This window comes from Onychostoma macrolepis, chromosome 11, assembly GCF_012432095.1.
Source record: "Onychostoma macrolepis isolate SWU-2019 chromosome 11, ASM1243209v1, whole genome shotgun sequence".
Classification (NCBI taxonomy): Eukaryota; Metazoa; Chordata; class Actinopteri; order Cypriniformes; family Cyprinidae; genus Onychostoma; species Onychostoma macrolepis.
The window spans coordinates 17,515,457-17,534,543 of NC_081165.1; the positions used below are offsets into that span (position 1 = coordinate 17,515,457).

General features: G+C 37.7%; 2 protein-coding genes across 3 annotated transcripts; both read right to left on the bottom strand.

Annotated features, from left to right (window-relative positions):
• Window positions 1-93: 93 nt before the first annotated feature.
• Window positions 94-7,751, bottom strand: mon1bb (MON1 secretory trafficking family member Bb). Of its 2 annotated transcripts, XM_058790817.1 has the most exons (8): window positions 7,307-7,751; window positions 7,115-7,218; window positions 6,773-7,033; window positions 6,467-6,682; window positions 4,653-5,445; window positions 2,119-2,266; window positions 1,215-1,389; window positions 94-1,119 (listed from the first exon to the last, which is right to left on the bottom strand). In XM_058790817.1, the coding sequence occupies exons 2-8, from the start codon at window positions 7,200-7,202 to the stop codon at window positions 1,109-1,111; spliced, it is 1,692 nt and encodes a 563-aa protein (XP_058646800.1). In that variant the 5' UTR covers window positions 7,203-7,218; window positions 7,307-7,751; the 3' UTR covers window positions 94-1,108. The 2 variants fall into 2 exon arrangements, with proteins under 2 accessions (XP_058646800.1, XP_058646799.1); XM_058790816.1 differs by having other exon boundaries at window positions 6,467-7,033.
• A 5,270-nt stretch (window positions 7,752-13,021) lies between these two features.
• otud5b (OTU deubiquitinase 5b) lies at window positions 13,022-18,698 on the bottom strand. Its single transcript, XM_058791640.1, has 9 exons — window positions 17,840-18,698; window positions 17,237-17,330; window positions 16,708-16,772; window positions 16,418-16,574; window positions 16,160-16,308; window positions 14,525-14,710; window positions 14,237-14,444; window positions 14,052-14,150; window positions 13,022-13,956 (listed from the first exon to the last, which is right to left on the bottom strand). The coding sequence occupies exons 1-9, from the start codon at window positions 18,398-18,400 to the stop codon at window positions 13,835-13,837; spliced, it is 1,641 nt and encodes a 546-aa protein (XP_058647623.1). The 5' UTR covers window positions 18,401-18,698; the 3' UTR covers window positions 13,022-13,834.
• Window positions 18,699-19,087: the final 389 nt, after the last annotated feature.

Consider the following 19,087-nt stretch of genomic DNA (forward strand, 5'->3'; position numbering starts at 1 on the left):
CTTATGTTTCTCTATCTGTCATCTGTTTACAAGTTGAACTTGAGCAATACATCTTGATCGTGCACTCAGACTAAATTTAGCGTTCACGTCAGGAAATGAGATTTCAAAATACACGTACTTTGCGCAACCTCAGATTTATTACAGCACCAATATATTACTCCTCTTGAATACAAATGTTTTCCAGAAAAAAAAAATCCAAGTGTGTAGTTCTCCAAATATCACACATTGAGGATTTTCCTGTTATGCCCAGTGGTTTAAAACAAACATAATTTGGTGGTCTTGATCTTGACAACCTCATAGGAATAAATGTCACGATTCATGATTGGCATGTCAAACAGGAAACAAACAAATATATACAACAGTAAACCACACGTGCTGTGCAGTAACCTTACCGAACTTAGAAATTAAACTACATTAATCCCACAGTAAAGACAGAATTTTATGATCTGGTGATATGTTTTATATCATGATATTTTCTTTCATTAAAATGGAGCAACCTTGGTCCGTTCAGTTTCAAGTAGAAAACCATATAAGACAAAAAGGCAAAGGAAACCTCTTAAAGAATACATCACAAGAAAGAACAAAGGTGCAATGTGACAATGCACACAGCTCAAGCAGCCATGCTAAATTAGAGACTTTGTCAGAAAGCTGTTTAGACCATGATGAACAGCTTATCTTCATTCAAACAAATTTGATCTTTAATTTAATACCATCTAATCCATATGCAATTAAATGTTACTATAAAGTAAACCAATCTAGTTATAGCTTAAATAATTGTTCACTGCCACCAGTTGAGAAGGAAAAAAATCCACATTTTATTGGGCCTTTGCTATGAAAAGCTCAACATGTTCTGTTCTGGAATAAAAGGTTCACAAAATGTGATTTTTTTTTCTTTTCTTCCACATAAAATCGGATCCAGTCCAAGATGTGTCTGTCAACTGGTCAAAGACACACAAAAAAAGCAGCAGCTTTACATAACTTAAGTCACGGTAGATTAGAATCTTTTGATTGAATCATCTCCATTGTATTACTAAACTGAGTTAAGTGTGAATGCAGAGATGCACACGTGCTGCCTTTTTAGCGGTCAGATCGCAGCGGGTCGGTGAGGTCAGTGTGCATCTGAAACCAAACCAAATCAAAGCAAACGGTCAGCAGATGAAGGGAATCTCGTAAACGACCAAGAAATCATACATCTGATTCAATTGGACTCTTACCTCCTTTAGAGCTCTTACTGGGGTTAGGGGTGGTGGAGTATTTTGGAGGGTATCGGATAAATAGACGGTCTTCCTCCTTCTTGATCCAGCGCAGCAGTTTAGTGATGGCATTGATGGCACAGGTTTTCGTGACAAGGGGACTGAAGCAAGTATACAACTCAAATTTGCTTGTGACCTGAAATGAGAAAAATTAAAGGAATAGTTCAGCCAAAATTTGCTGAAAATGTACTCACATTCAGGTCATCCAAGATATAGATTTGGAGGGATGCCCTGCAGTGAATGGGTGCCGTCAGAATGAGAGCCTAAACAGCTGATCAAAACATCACAATAATCCACAAGTAATCCAAACAGTGCTTGATCTTTGAGCAACAGTTTGAAGCTAAAAACAACTTAAAGATGGAGTTGTTTTTTTTTTACAAACCTGTATCTCTTCACTTCACAAGATATAATTGATGGACTGGAGATTACTTGTGGATTACTGTGGTTTGTATCAGCTGTTGGGATTCTGACGGCACCCATTCACTGCACAGGATCCATTGGTGAGCAAGTGCTGTAATGAAGAAACTAACTCATCTACATTTTGGATGGCCTGAGGGTGAGATCATTTTCAGGAAATTTTCATTTTTGGGTGAACTGTTCCTTTGAATTGCTTTGGGCAACACATAATTAACCTGAGAATATTACAAAGCAACTCCATTTGGAGCAAGGTCAGGATCCTCATTTGCTCAATCTGCATTTGCAAATTTTGAGTGCTGCTCAGAGGCCTTGAAGGTAACTCGATCTTTCAAGGTCCGCACGGAGAGCGTGTGAAAGCGCCAGGCGAGATAGAAAGCACAGCATCAACATGTTTTGCTCTCGGAGGACTGGGAACAGATGCATGTGACAGCAGTTATCATTCACATACCCAGGCCAGCAGAGTCTCACGTTCGGCCACGTGGTAGATGAGCTTGAGAGGGCGTGAGGTGCTGTGGATTCGGCCGTGCATGTCTCTGTACAGGTCCAGAAGTCTCATCCGCTCCTCCTCACTGCTGTACGGCGCTTCCATCTCTGGGCTGTGGCAAACCCATGAGACACAGAGGAAAACAAAAGTGGCTTTGTGCTTCAGATCTCAACTCTGTATGTCATTAATATCTTCTGAAATTCTATTAGTGGTGCATTTCATTGTACCGCATGACATGCATAGTGCTTTCAATAAAAGCCACTGCCGTCTGTTGGCATCAAACAATAGGATGAATTAAGAAAACATGCTTTCAATTACTGTCCTCTGTGAACTTCATTCAGGAAATCTATATGAGCATGACCATGAGCTCAGATCTACAACTCACAGATACTGTTCAAAAATTACTAGTGGAGATGCGGAGGAAAAATCTGTCATGAAACCAGCAAACACAGGCTTTAACTAAATACATTTGAAAGGTTGCCAAATAAAACACTGACAGTGTTTATAGCACTGTTTACATACTATTATATAATTTATTGATATTTTAAATTGGCACATTTTCAGTTTCATTTTAATTTCTTTTTTCATATTTATTAGTTTGACATTTTTACTATTAAAGCTGCAGTCCGTAACTTTTTTGGGTTAAAAATGATCCGAAATCAATATTTGAGCAAGTACATAACCAGCCAGTATTCAAAACTATCGCCTTACTTTAGCCCGATTCACAACGGTTAGCTTATAATAGTGTTTTCTAATTTGAGTGGTACGGGTAGGTTTTCGAGGGAAATTCGAGCATTGCACTGCGTCATTACATCACGTCTGTAAACATAAAGAAGTTGTCCCGGCTACTAGGCTATCGCATGTGAGGATCCTGCAGGTGACGAATCGTTTAGCCTTTTCTCACAGCAGCTAGAATAATTAAATTTATCATTTTGATGGCGGATTGTAATCCAGAAAGGTGTTTATATGAAACACATGTGAATTAAATTAAATTATATTCCAGTTTTAAATGTGCTTCTGATTACAGACAGCCTGGGATTACACACGATTTGTATTTTAAAGAAAACCAAACCAAAAGCAAACTAAGGGAGCATAATTTGCTTTTTGGGTTAAAAGAATTTCTTAATATGAAATTCAAATGGCATGACAATTAGACTAGACTGTACAGAAATTGAAATCCGCTAATACACACTATACTCATTGTCACGCAATGCTGATGTTGTTAACATTAATAATTTGAGAAAGTATAACAATAATAATAATTTGTACGGTTAGATGTGATATGAGCTAACCGATAGTTAGATTTAATTACTATCGGTTGCGCGATTTATTGTAATTCTTTTGTCCTCAGTTGGGCAGAACAAACGTGGCAGACTTGTTACTTACTTGTTCACAACCCCGCACACGGAAGATAATTCCGCACAAAGCTGCAATTCCAGGTTTTCAGACAGAGATGGCGACAAAGACGCAAAACTTACGGACTGCAGCTTTAAGCTTTTATTTTCATTTCATTTTTAGTTATTTTAGTACTTAAACATCTTATTTCAGTTAGTTGTCAAGGCAACATTTCTTTCTAATTTTCTAGTTTTTCATCTAATACTTATATGTATTTAATCTTATTTTGGCTAACAGTTTTTAATAGTTTTAGTTTTAGCTAACCATCACAATACCGCATCACAGCACATACATTATATTTATTTAATAACAAAAATGTTCACAACAAGCAGAGGGTTAAAAATATTGGTTAATCTCATAAAAACATGTCCATGTCACATTTTATCAAAAATCAAAAAAATTATATTTTGCATGAAGAAAATTATGACTTTTTACAAAGTAACATTTTAATGACGATTTAGCACATTTTTAAAATTCTTTATTTTGACAAAATATTATAGAATTTTAATATCTGCATTTATCAGTTATCAGCCATAACATAAAAATAATTAACAGCTTATTATTGACTAGAATTTTAACACTGATGCATCCCTGTTTTTTTCTTTATATACAGTAAATGCACAAAAAATAACTGCAGTCACAAAAACTTTTAACCTAAATCAGCCAAAATTTAAGGAAACAAATCAAATTCTACCACGATGTACAAATGCCTCACAATTTAAAAAAGTTATAAAAAAATTGTTATTAAATATTATTAAAATTAGTGAATAAGACTTTTTGCATCGCATCACAGTAATTATAAATAGGGGAAGAAATGTAGTAAACTTACGTGAAAATTGGGGTCAGTAAGACTTTTTTCTAAAGAAATTAATACTTCTATTCAGCAAGGATGCATTCAATTGATCAAAAGTGACAGTAAAATGTTACATAAGTTTTCTATTTCAAATAAATATTGTTTTCTTTTTTTTTTAAAAAAAAAAAAAAAAAATCAGGCTTTGTATAAAGTAGTAATATAAATTCTTAATTAATATAATAATGTAATTATTTTTATTTTGGGAAGAAAGTGAGCTGGACAGGTTTTGTGATATCCTCAAATGACTCACCTGGTGAACTGTGTTAGCTGGCGATGGTTGTCGGGCACATCAAAAGGCTTGTACATGAAATGCCTGAGGTCAGACACTCCCACCTGACTAACGCTGTACGAATGAGCTTTCGCTATGGAGTTGAGCGCATTCTGCATTTGCATAGCCTCCTCGATCTTCCTTTTACACTCGGCCACAGAATAAAACGCCTCTTTATCGGTGGAGAGAAGAACCAGACAAACAGTACATTCAGGAGGGTCCAGATACGAGATGTACGCATAAAAGTAACAGTCAGGGTTAAAACTGGGCAGGCAGATGGGCGTCCAGATCTCCCCCGCCTGGAAGGCAGACGAGGCCCCGATGAGGTTCAGCAGCAGGTGGAGGTCAGCAGGCTCCAGTCGGGCATCGTCGATGACCATCTTCTCTTGCACTATGGTGAGCAGCTGGTTCTTGGCTATGAGGATGGAGAAGACCAGGTTGGGCGTGATGGCCTTCTGAAGAATCTGACTGAGGGAGTCCCTGAGAGACGAGGCTAATGGGAGACAGTGCACGGCGGAGAGTAGTAAGCTGGGGTCTGAGTCCACAAGGTTAAGGAGGCCGTCGAGGATCTTCTCCGAGCCGGCCAGCAGGCGACGCAGATCGTAGTTTTTCTTGTGCTCGAAGATGCGGGTGATGCTGGCCTGCGTGAGCATGCTGACAATCTGATTGTAGACGTAGAGCAGTTCGTTACGGAGCTGCTGCTCTGATTGACGGCTGCAGGAGACGGACACCAGCACCAGTGGACCCTGCTGCATGAACACAACCGTGTGCTCATCTATCAGGAGAGAAGAACAGAAGCGAAGAGACCAGTTTAAGATATTTAAATATACATGATTAATCATTGTTTGGATATATAATTAATTGTTCTCAGGTCTAACACAACAATTACACAAGAATTTTTACAAAATACGAAATTTTTACAAATTCACATTTGTGTTCACATTATTGAATGTTTATTCAATAAGGACACATTCATTAAAGTAATCAAAAGTGACAGTAAAGACATTTAAAATATTAAAACATTTTTCTATTTTAAATAATTGCTGCTTTTTCCTATTTATCAAAAAATCCTGAAAAAAATGATCATGGTTTCCACAAAAATACTAAGCTGCACAAATGTTTTCAACATTGATAATATTTCTTGAGCATCAAATCTGCATATTAAAATGATGACTGGAGTAATGCTGCTGAAAATTCAGCTTTTCCATCATTTTACATTTTAAGATGTATTAAAACAGAAAATAGTTATTTTAAATTGTAATAACATTTCACAATATTAATTTTTTTACAAAATGTTTGATCAAATAAATGCAGCCTTGGTAAGCGTAAAATATTATTTCATAAACTTCTAAAATCTGAACTTTTGAACATAAGTGCATTTTTATTACATTATAGAACAGAAGAAAATATTTCATTAAAAATACAGCTTTTTTTTTTTTTTTTTTTTTTTAAGTTGGCTTTCTGCAAAATACTAATGGAAAAAATATTAATTGTTCAACCAAATTGATTTAAAGGATTTACCAAAAAAAAAAAAAAGATATTGAAAACTATGGACTACATGAAAAATCAGATCAATGAAATTAAACACTATACTTGAGTTGCTATGTCAGAGGATATTAGAAGGTGGAGAGAGCATATGACTGAACAAAGATTTGCATACGCCACTGAGTTCAAGACTGGTCATAAATTTTTTAAGCTGTTTTTCTGAGAGGAGAAAATCTGCATGTTTTGCATGCACATTTATGAGTAAATTAAAGCATGCGAGTCTTTGGGCCAATCTTTCCGAAGTCACTTACCGGAGTAGACTGAGCGAATGATGTTGTCTCCACTTTGAACGAAGGACACCAGGGCCATCATCACGCCCATGGTGGAAGACAGGGCCTCCTCACTTCCATATCGGGAGTAGATGGGCTTCCCAGCCTCGCTCAGCACAAACACATGCTTCCTGTGCTGTCTCCAACTCTCTGCCATCACATCCTCGTTCCTGTGCGAGGGAGGTCCCAGAGGTGTGCCTGTCTCGGATAGAGGGGACGAGGCTCCTTTCACACCCATTCCCTGCTCTTCCAACTTACCCCGGGCTAACACGGTTACGACAAACTCACCCGAGTCATCGTGACCATTATCGGCTAATGCAGAGTCCTCAGACACTTTCCCAGAATCAGTCTCTGAACCCCCAGCGCACAGAGACCTATCTTCATCAATGTGGAGCTTCTGCATATCTGTTAAAAGCTCTTGTGGTTGGCTGCTCTCTACTGATGTAGAATCTGCTGACTCCAAGAGCCCCTCTGGGTCTGAAGGCATCCTGTGATCTTCATTCACACAATGGTTTTCTGATAGGACGTCTCTCTCCGAGTACACAACATCTGGAAAGCAAAGTAAAATCGGGTCTGTAAAATCAGCATGTTAGCCACTATAACACAAGTTGTAACGCTGCAAAACATTACCTGTCTGATCAAGACATTGTGGAAGGATGGATGGATCGCATATCTTCACCTCCTCCATATTCCCACTCTCTTGACTCCTCTGATCCATGTCAACATGCAAACAGCTGAATTCAAAATGAGAAAGTAACTTAATAACCCCCAGTCAAATGACAAATATATCAGTAAAGCAATTTAATTAATGAAGGTTCGTACTTAGTGTACAACAGTGAAGTCTAAAGCCGTTTAATCTGATTACTGCTGTTATCCCATATCTGCACCGCTCGTGGAGTTTAAACACCGTCACGCAAGTCTTCTGATGTCGAAACTTTAACAACGATGAATGACTTTCGATCGCGATTATTTAAATAATACGAACTGGTTATTGAGCAGATTACAGGACATTAATTTGAGCTAACGTTAGTCTACGTTATTTATGGGAAAAGCTTACGATCTCGCCCCATAAAAGACTCCTCTCGTGAACTGATTCGCTACTCGTCTTAATCACATTCATGTCTGATTGAATAAATTATTAACGACAAACCAAAACCAAAAGCAAAACAAAATCATCTTTAGTTTTCGCTCTGCGAAACTGACTCAGCCGCCGGTGCTCCAGGAAGCTTGACGTTACAAACGCTGCAAAACAAATACCCACAACCACTTCCGGTTGACTTGTTTCAAAATACAAGTCTTAATGAAATCTACAGTCAGGTATTTAATTATCAGGTGTTTTCATTATTTGAGCAGAATAAATGATACTAATTAGTATAAGAATGTTGAAAAGGTTCTGCTTTTTTTTTTTCACATTTTTCAATATCGATAAATGGAGCACAGCAAGCTGCAAGTTTTGGTTATTTAAAGATGAACAATAAACAATTGAAATTGCTTCAGTGTTTGTAAACTGTCCAGAAGTTTTTAGTGAAAATTGAGGTTTCATTAGTTAATACTAGACATCTAACTAACATCATAACATACTATATACTACTATATAATATATATATATATATAATATACTATACTATACTATACTATATTTATCTATCTATCCATGGATCGCGGAACCGGGGGGGCCGCCCGGGCCTGGGCCCGGGTAACTTTTGAGGTCTGGTACAAATTATGACATACAAAAATACATAGGTTACAGGCTCATATGGATTACTCATTAAAAGATCGCGATCTTGATTCAAACACACTCAATCTTATTTCTATGTTGATGAGACCATGTCTATTAAACCATTAAAATCACAATCGGAATATTTAAACCTGTTTTCGCGCAGCCGCTGATCCAGAGAGAGCAGCTCATCATAAACTTTGTTTGAAACGGCTTTACAAACAGTCTACACAGTAGGCTACATTTCTGTGTTGCAAACATTAAATAATAATGAAAGTATTGGGATAAAAGTTCATAGTCCGGATATAGACTCTGATGTTGAGGCAGCCGCGTTCAAAATGAGAAACTGGCCTTTGGATCTGATGTTACGCTTAAAATGATTGTAATGGGCGGCGCAGGTACTCCAGCACCCCTAAAAAGACCAAAGCACCCTCATAGTTTAAGAGATTAAATTATACAAAAACATTTGTCTACTTACACATGCATAACTCGTGCAATGGAATACTATGTGACGTGCACATTTTCATACGGACTAAATAGCCTAATTAGAGAATATTTGTTTTTTTATTTGAATTAGTTCGTAGACATTTCAAGCTTTCTATAGATTTGTTTCAGTTTAGTTTATGTCTGTGAGCCGGTGCATTGTTGCGACGCGCTCCATCCACAGAGACTGCATGAGACGACAGAAAGCACATCCAAAAATGAATAAGTATTTTATGTTCTTTTCGCAGGAAAAAAGAAAAAAAAAAGAAAAAGGATTGCGCGTGCGCCCCCATGTCATAAATTAAGCGCAATGGGCCTGCCGCCTACTCTCCTCATAAATACTTGAAATACACCTACAGCGATTTTATTATTAATATAATAATAATAATAACATGTTTCGGTCATATTTACTATTGCCCAGCTCCCCCTGTCATTGATCTAGCATCCTCTGAGCACCTGCTTATTATAAATGTTACGTTATGCCAGAAGGTAGCGAACAGTTACCGTTAAAATGTAATGTAAAATGTCTAATCATTCAATCAAGAGATTCGTTCAAAAACGAAACAAGTTCATATATTTCAAATAATATTTTACATATTTTAATTTTAATTGGCTCATTTATAACATTTTACACTCATTTAAATAAAACATTTTGTAAGAAACCTAAGTGAATTAGCCTACCTATTATTTTGTATTTGTCTAATGTTTTAGACTATGTAAAAGGCATGGCGCCTGCAGGTGTTCGGCTGGACGCACTGTGCGTAGCTACTATGATCCCTCAGACTGTCCTGGGATTTGCCCCGCAAACATTTCAGCAGTAAATTATAGGCCCGTGTGTCCCGTATTTCTGTCGACTGAACCAGCCATGCCATTAATAATGAATGTATCAGTGTTTTGCATTCCAAAGTCAATTTCTGCTTATAAACATTACGTCAAATAGAAAGAGAAAATCGTGCTACACGTGCTTTCATGAGATCGGGTTAAACTACAACAATTAATTTGTAGCCTATTTTACAAATGGGAATACAACGAATTCATGACAATGTTTTACATTCAAGCTACCCGTAAAATGTATAGTGAAAAGTTCTTTAAAATCATCTGGAATGCAATAAAGTAATTTTTAAAGCTGTTTTGCTGCATGGATTAAAAATAGGCTAATAAATAGGATTCACATATCAGAAAAAAATTGCGTTGCAAAAAAATCCTTTAAATTTTAAGGAATTCAGAGCAGAGCAACATAAAAATCAGAAAAAAATATAATCAGGCCTGTTTTAGGCTTTTCCTTATTTTTATATTTTAGACAGTGATGAAAAATGACTCGCCATCTCCTCATTGGACGTGCCTTTAGAGAGAAAAGCATATTTACCGATTACATAATGAAAGAGTTTTTGTTTTCGATTTGAATTATTTCGTTTTAAAGTAGTAATTTAAAGCTTTCTATAGATATATTTATTATATTTGTGACTCAATTCGTTGAGTTTCGGTTCATCATTGTGAAGCGCTCCTGTTCGAGACGCAAGACAAGACTGCAAGCGCATCCTCTGTTTTCCTATTTATTTTAATAAAAGCACAACGTTTTGTTGATATTGTGAATGCACACAAATAAAAGTAGACCCTTTACAGTTCCGAATGATGTATTACTTTTACCTTTATAAGCAAAAATTACGGCATATTTTAATTTGTTTCCACTATCAAGAAAAAATGCAAGTGACTGCTCTGGCGCCTCCATGTCCTGCAGAGCGCGCTTCAGCTTCACTCTTCACACAAACGATTAGATATGCACCTAGTGCACATTTATATAGTTCAAACATTTAAACTAACATTGATATGCTTGAACTGTTTATATCTATAGATTTTATTTTAGGCAAGTCGTGATGATTTGAGAAGGCTAAATTGCTCAAACATAGGCTATGATCAGCTCACTGTCTGCCGCTGGCCGCTTGGTCGTTACTTAAAAAAAATAAAAAATTACATTTAACGAACAAAAAGTGCTCCAAACGTTTTTATAAATTAGCTTTATAAAAAACAAAACGAAATATAACCACTTTACCATTACATACGCCCAAAAAAACAAACAAAAAGAAACTCTGTGCGTACCCTCGGAAGAAATCCTGCAGGCGCCCCTGGTAAAAGGTACAATCTTACACTCTTTATTTGTTACAATAACAAGGATTTGGTACATTTATAATGCATTATAATGCCATTTCTAATCCATCGTGCTAGTGTGCTTAGTCTCCAAACCCAACCCCCCCGTATGGTCACCCTAGCCAGGTATGTTTCAGTTTAGTTTGTACCAATCCTGGGTTTTAGGTACCATGAAAGTAGCTTGGCTTTTAGCTGCGTTCATTGTCATAGTAACTTAACACTACACTCCACGGCTAACCTGCTCCTCCTGCTATCCCTAACTCTTAGGGATCTCAAACTGAAATTGGACCAATCAGATGTGAGCAAAGTGACACATGTCTGACACAAAAAAGTCACTCCCCCAGTTTATCTTGCTCCAAATTAAAGGTCACTAGTACTAAAAAAAATTGTCTGGCTTTAATTACTTAAGAGTTATTTTATATGATTTATATAATTATATTATTTATATTATTATTAAAGCAATTTTAGTTTAACAGTTATTATAAATCATATATTTTAAATGAATGTTAATATATACAGATCGTATGCACTATAAATAAGTTGTAGAATCAATAGATAATGCTTTTAAAATGACTACATGTGACCTTACATGTTCGAGTCTGTATCGCTGTATATTTCCAACTATAAACTAATTTAACAAGTTTCACTTGCACTGATAAAGCAAGATAATTTGTTTTATTTGTCCTCTTTCATGAACAAGTACTTTTTTCATTGTAAATGCATTTAAATTAATCATATTCTTCAATCTCTTAACCTTTAGCTAAACCTTTAACCTTTAACGAAGGCTCGTGATTGGCTGTTCGCCAGTGATGTCACACATTCATGTGCACGTGCTCCACAAACTCAGGATCAAAGCCTGAGTTGACTAAGAAAGTTGATGATCAGCATCATGGTACCATTCAATAAAGCTGGATTGGAGTGGTTTGGTTTTGTCAACTTGAAACTAATCCTGTAACTCTGAATTTATTCATCTACCATCATGACCACAGGCCCCTGCACAATGAAAACTGAGTCAGAGTATCTGAGCCCCGGTATCAATTGTCCCATCACTACAAATTGGCATTTGGAAGCTGTTTGACTGGTACTACCAATATGTAGTCCAAGGAGATCTTGATGGACATGAAGGAGGCCATCATTAAGCTGAAAAAACAGCATAAATCTATAAGAGAGATAGCACAAACCTTTGGTGTGGCCAGATCAACGGTTGGCTACACTCTTAAGAAAGAAGAAAGCACTGGTGAGCTCTACAACATCAAAAGGCCTGTAAGACCACGGAAGACAACTAAAGTGGATGATCACAGAATCCTTTCCTTGGTGAAGAAAAACCCCGTCATAACATCAACAGAAATCAAGAAAACTCTGGAGGAGTTCGGCACATCATTGTCAAAATCTACAATCAAGAGACGCCTTCATGAATGTAAATACAGAAGGTTTACAACAAGGGGCAAACCACTGGTAACAGTCAAGAACAGGAAAGCAAGATTAAGACTTAAACTGATGGGAAGAGTATGGTGAAAGAAAGGAACAGCTGACGATCCAAAGCACACCACATCAAGTGTCAAACATGATGGAGCAGTGTGATAGCATGAGCATGTATGGCTGTCAGTGGAACAAGCTCACTGGTGTTTATTGATGATGTAACTGCTGATAGAAGTATGAATTCTGAGGTCATTATGGCTATACTCTCTGCTCATATTCAGCCAAATGCTACAAAACTGATAGGACACAGCTTCACAATGCAGATGGATAATGACCCTAAACATACTGCGAAAGCAACTCGAGACCTTTTGAAGGCAAAGAAATGGAATATTCCTCAGTGGCCAAGTCAGTCGCCTGATCTCAATCCAATATTGCATGCTTTTCAGTTACTGAAGACAAGACTGAAAGCAGAAAGACCCACAAACAAGCAGCAACTTAAGGTGGCTGCAGTGAAGACCTGGCAAAGCATCTCCAGGGGAAAAAACTCAGAATTTGGTGATGTCCATGGGCTCCACACTATAGGCAGTCATTGACTGCAAAGGATTTTCATCCAAGTATTAAAATTATGCTTATATTTACAATTATGTCACTTTGTCCAAATACTATCGAGCCCCTTGAGTTACTTTGCTTAAAATGGCTGTAACTCCTAAATGGTAAAATAAACCTCTTAAAATAAAGCTAAATGTCTAACACTTCAATCACGTCTTGATTGTTTTATTTCAAATCTATTGTTGTGGTATATAAAGGCAAAAGCACAAAAACTCTCAGTCAGTGTCCAAATACTTCCGGACCTGATTGTAATAAGAAGTGTGAGACCACATTATAATTTACTATACTCTACAGAATGTGTGTGTGTATATTATATAATATTATGTGACATATATATATATATATATATATACACATACACACACACACACACACACACACACACACACTAAACACACACACAGACATATATGTTTACATACAATTTATACATTTATACAGCTACACAATATTTACAATTTGTACTTTACTCAAAGAGATATACATGTGGATATATAGTATGTTATGATGTTAGTTAGATGTCTAGTATTAACTAATGAAACCTCAAATTTCACTAAAAACTTCTGGACAGTTTAAAATCATTGAAGCAATTTGAATTGTTTATTGTTCATATTTAAATAACCAAAACCTGCAGCTTGCTGTGCTGCATTGGTCAATATTGAAAAATTAGAAAAAAAAAAGCAAACATTTTCAACATTCTTATACTAATTAGTATCATTTATTCTGCTCAAATAATGAAAACACCTGATAATAATAAACAGTTGAGATGTAATTTTTAATATTAATTGTACAATGTTTTTTTTAAACATGCCTAACTAGGTCCATGAAGCTTAATGAAATTAAGGAAAATGAGTTAGCGGGGAAAAAAAATACAGTGGTATTTATAAAGAGGGGAGAGGAAGAAACACTGCAAGGTGTTGAAATATAGAAATGCAGCTGTTCTGTGGTTTGTGCTGCAAGTTGTGCTGTCCAATATATCAACTGCAGTCTGGAGAAGATTCTCTGTGCATTGCATTTTTCTTCAAGCTGTCGAGGTATTCTTGTTGTGAAGCAGCCAGAACTGAGGCCAGAACGTCATCGTCTTCCCAATCTGTTAAACCTAAAAATGAAAACATCCACCTAATTAAGTAAGCTTGTTTAAAGACACAAAGTATAGATCAACAAGCATTTATACTGAAGCATGTAATGCCTTACCAAAGGCAGTAGGTGACATCTCTTGCATTAGAGTCCTGTAGCCCAGGCTTGGGTAGAGAGACACCAGGGAAGAGTTGGCAGAAGACTGATGACTTGGACCTTGAAAAGAAGTCCAGGAAAAAACAGTTAGTAAGCAAGCTAAGTGAATTAGCGCCAGCAAAGAAACCATACATACACATACAGACCTGGGGCACATGGTGACGGGGGTTTGGGAAGAAACAGCGAAGCTCCAGCTGGAGAGGGAGGTTTGATGGAGGGTTCAGGGTGTGCCGGGCCTGGATGCTCTGGAGAGGGGGCAGAGCTGCGCTGGCGGGGAGACCGGCATCCCCAGTCCTCAAAGCCGCTGGATGTGGCGGCTGTGGCAGAACTGCAGGTGGCACTAGCTTTACGAGGCTGAATGGAAAAGCAGAGAGGGAAATGTTTCAAAGTCGTTTAAACTTGCTTTGATTAGGATGGCTGATATGGTTTCATACCTGTCTTGCTTGTTTCTCTTGGTCCTGAAGCCACTGCAAGTAGGACTCACGAGCCACCTGCTCCTCGATGGCCTCATTGGTGGCCTCCCAATCTGTTGCTCTTTTCTTGTCCTCCAGCATCTGCTGCTCAATCCAAGACTCCTCAGACGTCTTAATAGCGTTTTTCATGAGACACTGGTCAGCGTACTACACAGAGACAAAATAACAGATATTAAAGCAATAGTTAACCCAAAAATTAAAATGTACTCACCCTCTTTTTTTGACATTCAGCATTACATTATGCTCACTAATGGATCCTCTGCAGTGAATGGGTGCCGTCAGAATGGGATTACAAACAGCTGATAAAAACATCACAACAATCCACAAGTAATCCACACGACTCCATTGGCCCGTTCTTCGTACGTCGATAATTCAGTTAGCTGGATTTGATTGTTGACGATTTGGTATGATCTTGGATTTTTTGGTTCTTCAAAGCTCATCCCCGAGTTTCTATCATAGCAACAGGTCCGTAAGCTTAAACCTGCTTGGGAGCAGGCTTATTTAATGTAAACAGGATTAGATTGCATCTTTTTAAGCAGAATTGATACTTAAAATCTGTCCCAGCCACTGCTACGTTATTACAAGAGTACCCTACTTATCCAGGGACAGTCACTTAAAATAATAATAATTTCAAAATTAATTTGAAATAATATAATAATGTTGTGTAGTCTATAATCCTATAGACACAACCAGTTTTACTCATTGAAAGATTTGTTAGTGATGAAATAATTACTTTATAATTGTATTGGTGTCTTACATACATGTTATACAGTTAATCAGAGTCGTTATATTAATTTGAGTGGTGACAGATATTATGGGAGTGGCTTGATGGAGCGCAGGAGATGCAGATAACTTGATCTAGATCCTTTAGAAACTATAATTAATGCTGTCCTGTAACAAATCTGTTTCAAAGATAAAATTAAAATGAATTGCTAATCACAACATTGAAATAAAATGTAAAGCCTGTAAAAATACTAGAAATCATGAACATTAATAATTGGGAATCATGCAAAAAAATTTAATTAAATAAAAACAGTGCACATTTCATTTATTTTTGTTCGCTTGGCTGTTTCCTTATAAAAGTCCAGAAATTCGTCAAGTTTTTGGTGAGGTGTCTTTTTTTAATTATATGACATCATTACGTTGCTGTCTTGCCGCCAACCAATCGCTGCATTGCTGATCGTGGTTTCGAGTGTTGATACATCTGCCCTTTTCGGGAAACACGAAAACGCACACTTATCTTAGACAACTTTAATCCAGATATTTTAATCAAGTCCGCAAATTCATTTGAAGAACCAAATTAGCCAGAGATCAGTTATCAAGATTAGAAGATCTGGCATCTTTCAAATCATCTCAGATATATTAAGCGAGGTACGAAGAACGGACCCCAGTCCGTCAAAGAATGTCTTGTGAATTGTTTATTAGCTGTTCAACTCTCACTCTCATGGCACCCATGCACTGCAGAGGATCCATTAGTGAGCTAAATTTCTCAAGAAAACCCATCCACATTATGGATGGCCTGTGGGTGAGTACATTTTCAGCAAATTTTCATTATTGAGTGAAAAATCACTAATGTATATTATGTACAACACTTACCCCTGGTTTGAAGGAGGGGAGGCCCAACCCCACCCCAACACTAGCCTTGTGGGGATTCACTACAGAGTTATAATGGATGTTCTTGTGGTAACTGACACGTATCGGCTCATCATTATTCTCTTGCATGCCATGGAACGTGTTTATTGGCTCTGGAAAATGGGAGATTTCAAATAAAATGAAAACATATTTCCTCTTCTATCCTAAAATATACCACTGACAGCCAATAAGACACCAGGACTTCAACAGACATTGACTAACCTATGCCATACTGGTAAACCTCTACTGGCCGGTTGTACATTTCTGCCATGGCCTGCATCTCAATGTGGTTCCCATGACAGTTGTTCTTCCTCTTTCTGTTAATGTATGTGGTAAAGTCCTCTGTGACATAACTGGAGAAGTAATCTGCATTTTTCGTCTGCAAAGTAAGTATAAAAAAAAAATCAAAACTGCACCTTGGTCGATAATTAAAAAGGGTAAAATTTACACGTCAAAGTTAACTATTTTGGATATGCAAATAATTTATTCTTTAATAAATTTAACTGACTCACCAAATAATCCATACACTGCTTCCGTACCACATCATGCATATCTTGGTCCCCATACACTTGATCAGCTTTAAAAAATGATAAAATGATAAAAGCACAAACATTAAGAAAAGCTTTGTTAATATATAAATAATACTAAAATAACACTGTTACGTGTGTAATCCATAGTTGTCAACTGTCAATGAATTTTCATGACTTCCTCAGTCATTCATAATTACTTTAAAAATAATTTTATGCACATTGCAACTAAAAAATGTAATCCAACAACAACAAAAATAACAATAACAACAACAACAACAATACAGAAATGATAGATTTTTAAATTAAGGTTTTAATATTTTCCTTGAATACGTCAGGACTGAAAAACTGATATTTGCCACAATATGCACACCTATGCACTGTAATAGTCACATGATTACATCTGCCCTGCTAAACTATAATTTCAGCAAATTCAAAGCACAGCATATGTCCTAAAGGCAAACTGACTCAGCTTTCAAGTGAATAACTCCTAAATACAGGAGAGAAATATTACCGACTGCTCTGAAAAGACATGCTCCATCTTCCTTCATTTTTTTGATTTCAAAGCCTTTATTTTCCCTTAAGGCTTTCTCGAACCATTCTTCTTGCTGTAGGCCAAAAAGCAACCAGGAAAATATATTATAGAACAATGATGACAAATTATTTTAAATAAAAGTATTTGGACGTAAAGATCAATAGGATAGTTGATTCAAAAATGTAGTTGATTCAAGAAAACTTTCTGCCTAACATACAGCTTCCACATAATAATGAATGACAAGCTCAGTCACCATCCAATTTCAATTTTGTTTTCATTATGTAAGGTTAGTTTTAAGGGGTTAAGTCATCATTTATTTTTTTTATTTCATGATTTCAAGTTTTTACATCATAATTGTGAGTAATGTATATCTTAAGAGAATCTCTATTTCTTTTCTATCATGAATGAATGACATTAAACCCGTTTACAATAATATTAATAATGAACATGTAGAAAGGATTTTAAACCTTTCTTTTATGATTTAGAACAGCGCCTATGCATTTAATTCATTTTGGAGGATGACACAACTGGCAACCTGTTCTCGTGTTGCCAAGTATCCTGCCAAATGCCAGCATCCAGTACCTGCTCGACTGTGGCGGGGTCCACAAGCTGAAATCTGGCCGCGTTCTCGTACTCGTCCTCACTGTTGTTGCCTCCAGCTCCCTCCTCGGGTTCCGAGACTGGACTACCGCCCCCTCCTCCTCCTCCGCCGCCGCCGCCGCCTCCCACTCTTCCTCCTCCACCTGTCAAACCGCTGGAGCAGACCGCCTGTCGTCTCCGCTTGCTGAGTCCAGGTCCCGAGCAGCAGCTTCCAACGCCACCTGCGCCGCAGGGCAGCTCGACGCGACCTGAGACCACAACCGAGTTAGCGCTCCCTTCACACTGCACGACCGGTGCTCCAGCGGCACCGGGCTGCGGAGAGGCCGGCCGCGGGCGAGCGCTTGCCTCGATCCGCCGCTCCTCTCTGGACGTGTGCGGCGTGGCCTGGTATGTCCACGGCGGCGGAGAGGCCCTGGGTCGGGACCCCGAGCGTCCTGCGAGGGGATGAGGGTGCGACTCAGAGCCGCCTCGTCTGTCCGGTTCGTCCGTATGATCACCGCCACCGGCTGTGGAGGCCGGTTTCTTCTTCGGGAGGATTGTCATCGCTGGCCAGCTTGCGGTGATTTGTGTTGTTATGAGTTACACACAGAGAATAAACGGCCGTTTTTGCTCGTCTATGAACAGTTTGTTAGCTGCATGTATGGCTACACCTGTCCTAACATAATACGAGGTGTCGGTGAATTAATATAGTCGTCACAGATCGACTTTATTCCTTCGGTTTCGAGCTTTTTCTTTCGTAACAACGAACGACGGAGAGTTTGACACAAACATCAACAAATCACAACGCGATATTTACGTCACTTCCGACGCTTGCGCTGCTTCGTGTTGACAAATGGGCTCATATCGCTCTGCACTGCCCCCTACCGCATTAACCCTTCTATTGACTTAACTGTGATTTTGACCCGTTTCCAGTGAGGAAATACCACATTGGAAGCGACCGTGTAGATTCGCTTTATATATCTAAAACACATTTTTAAATTTAACTGTTTAAAAATGAACATAGACCTGGGTTAAATTTGACTCACATTTAAAGGAACAGTTCATCCAAAAATTAAAATTAATCAAATTCAATCATTTACTCACCCTCATGTTGTTCCAAACCTGTACGAGTTTCTTTTTTCTGCTGAACACAAAAGATATTTTGAAGAATGTTGGTAGCCAAATAATTGATGGTAGCCACTGACTTCCTTTTTTTTTCTTATACTATGGAAGTCAGTGGCTACTGTCAAC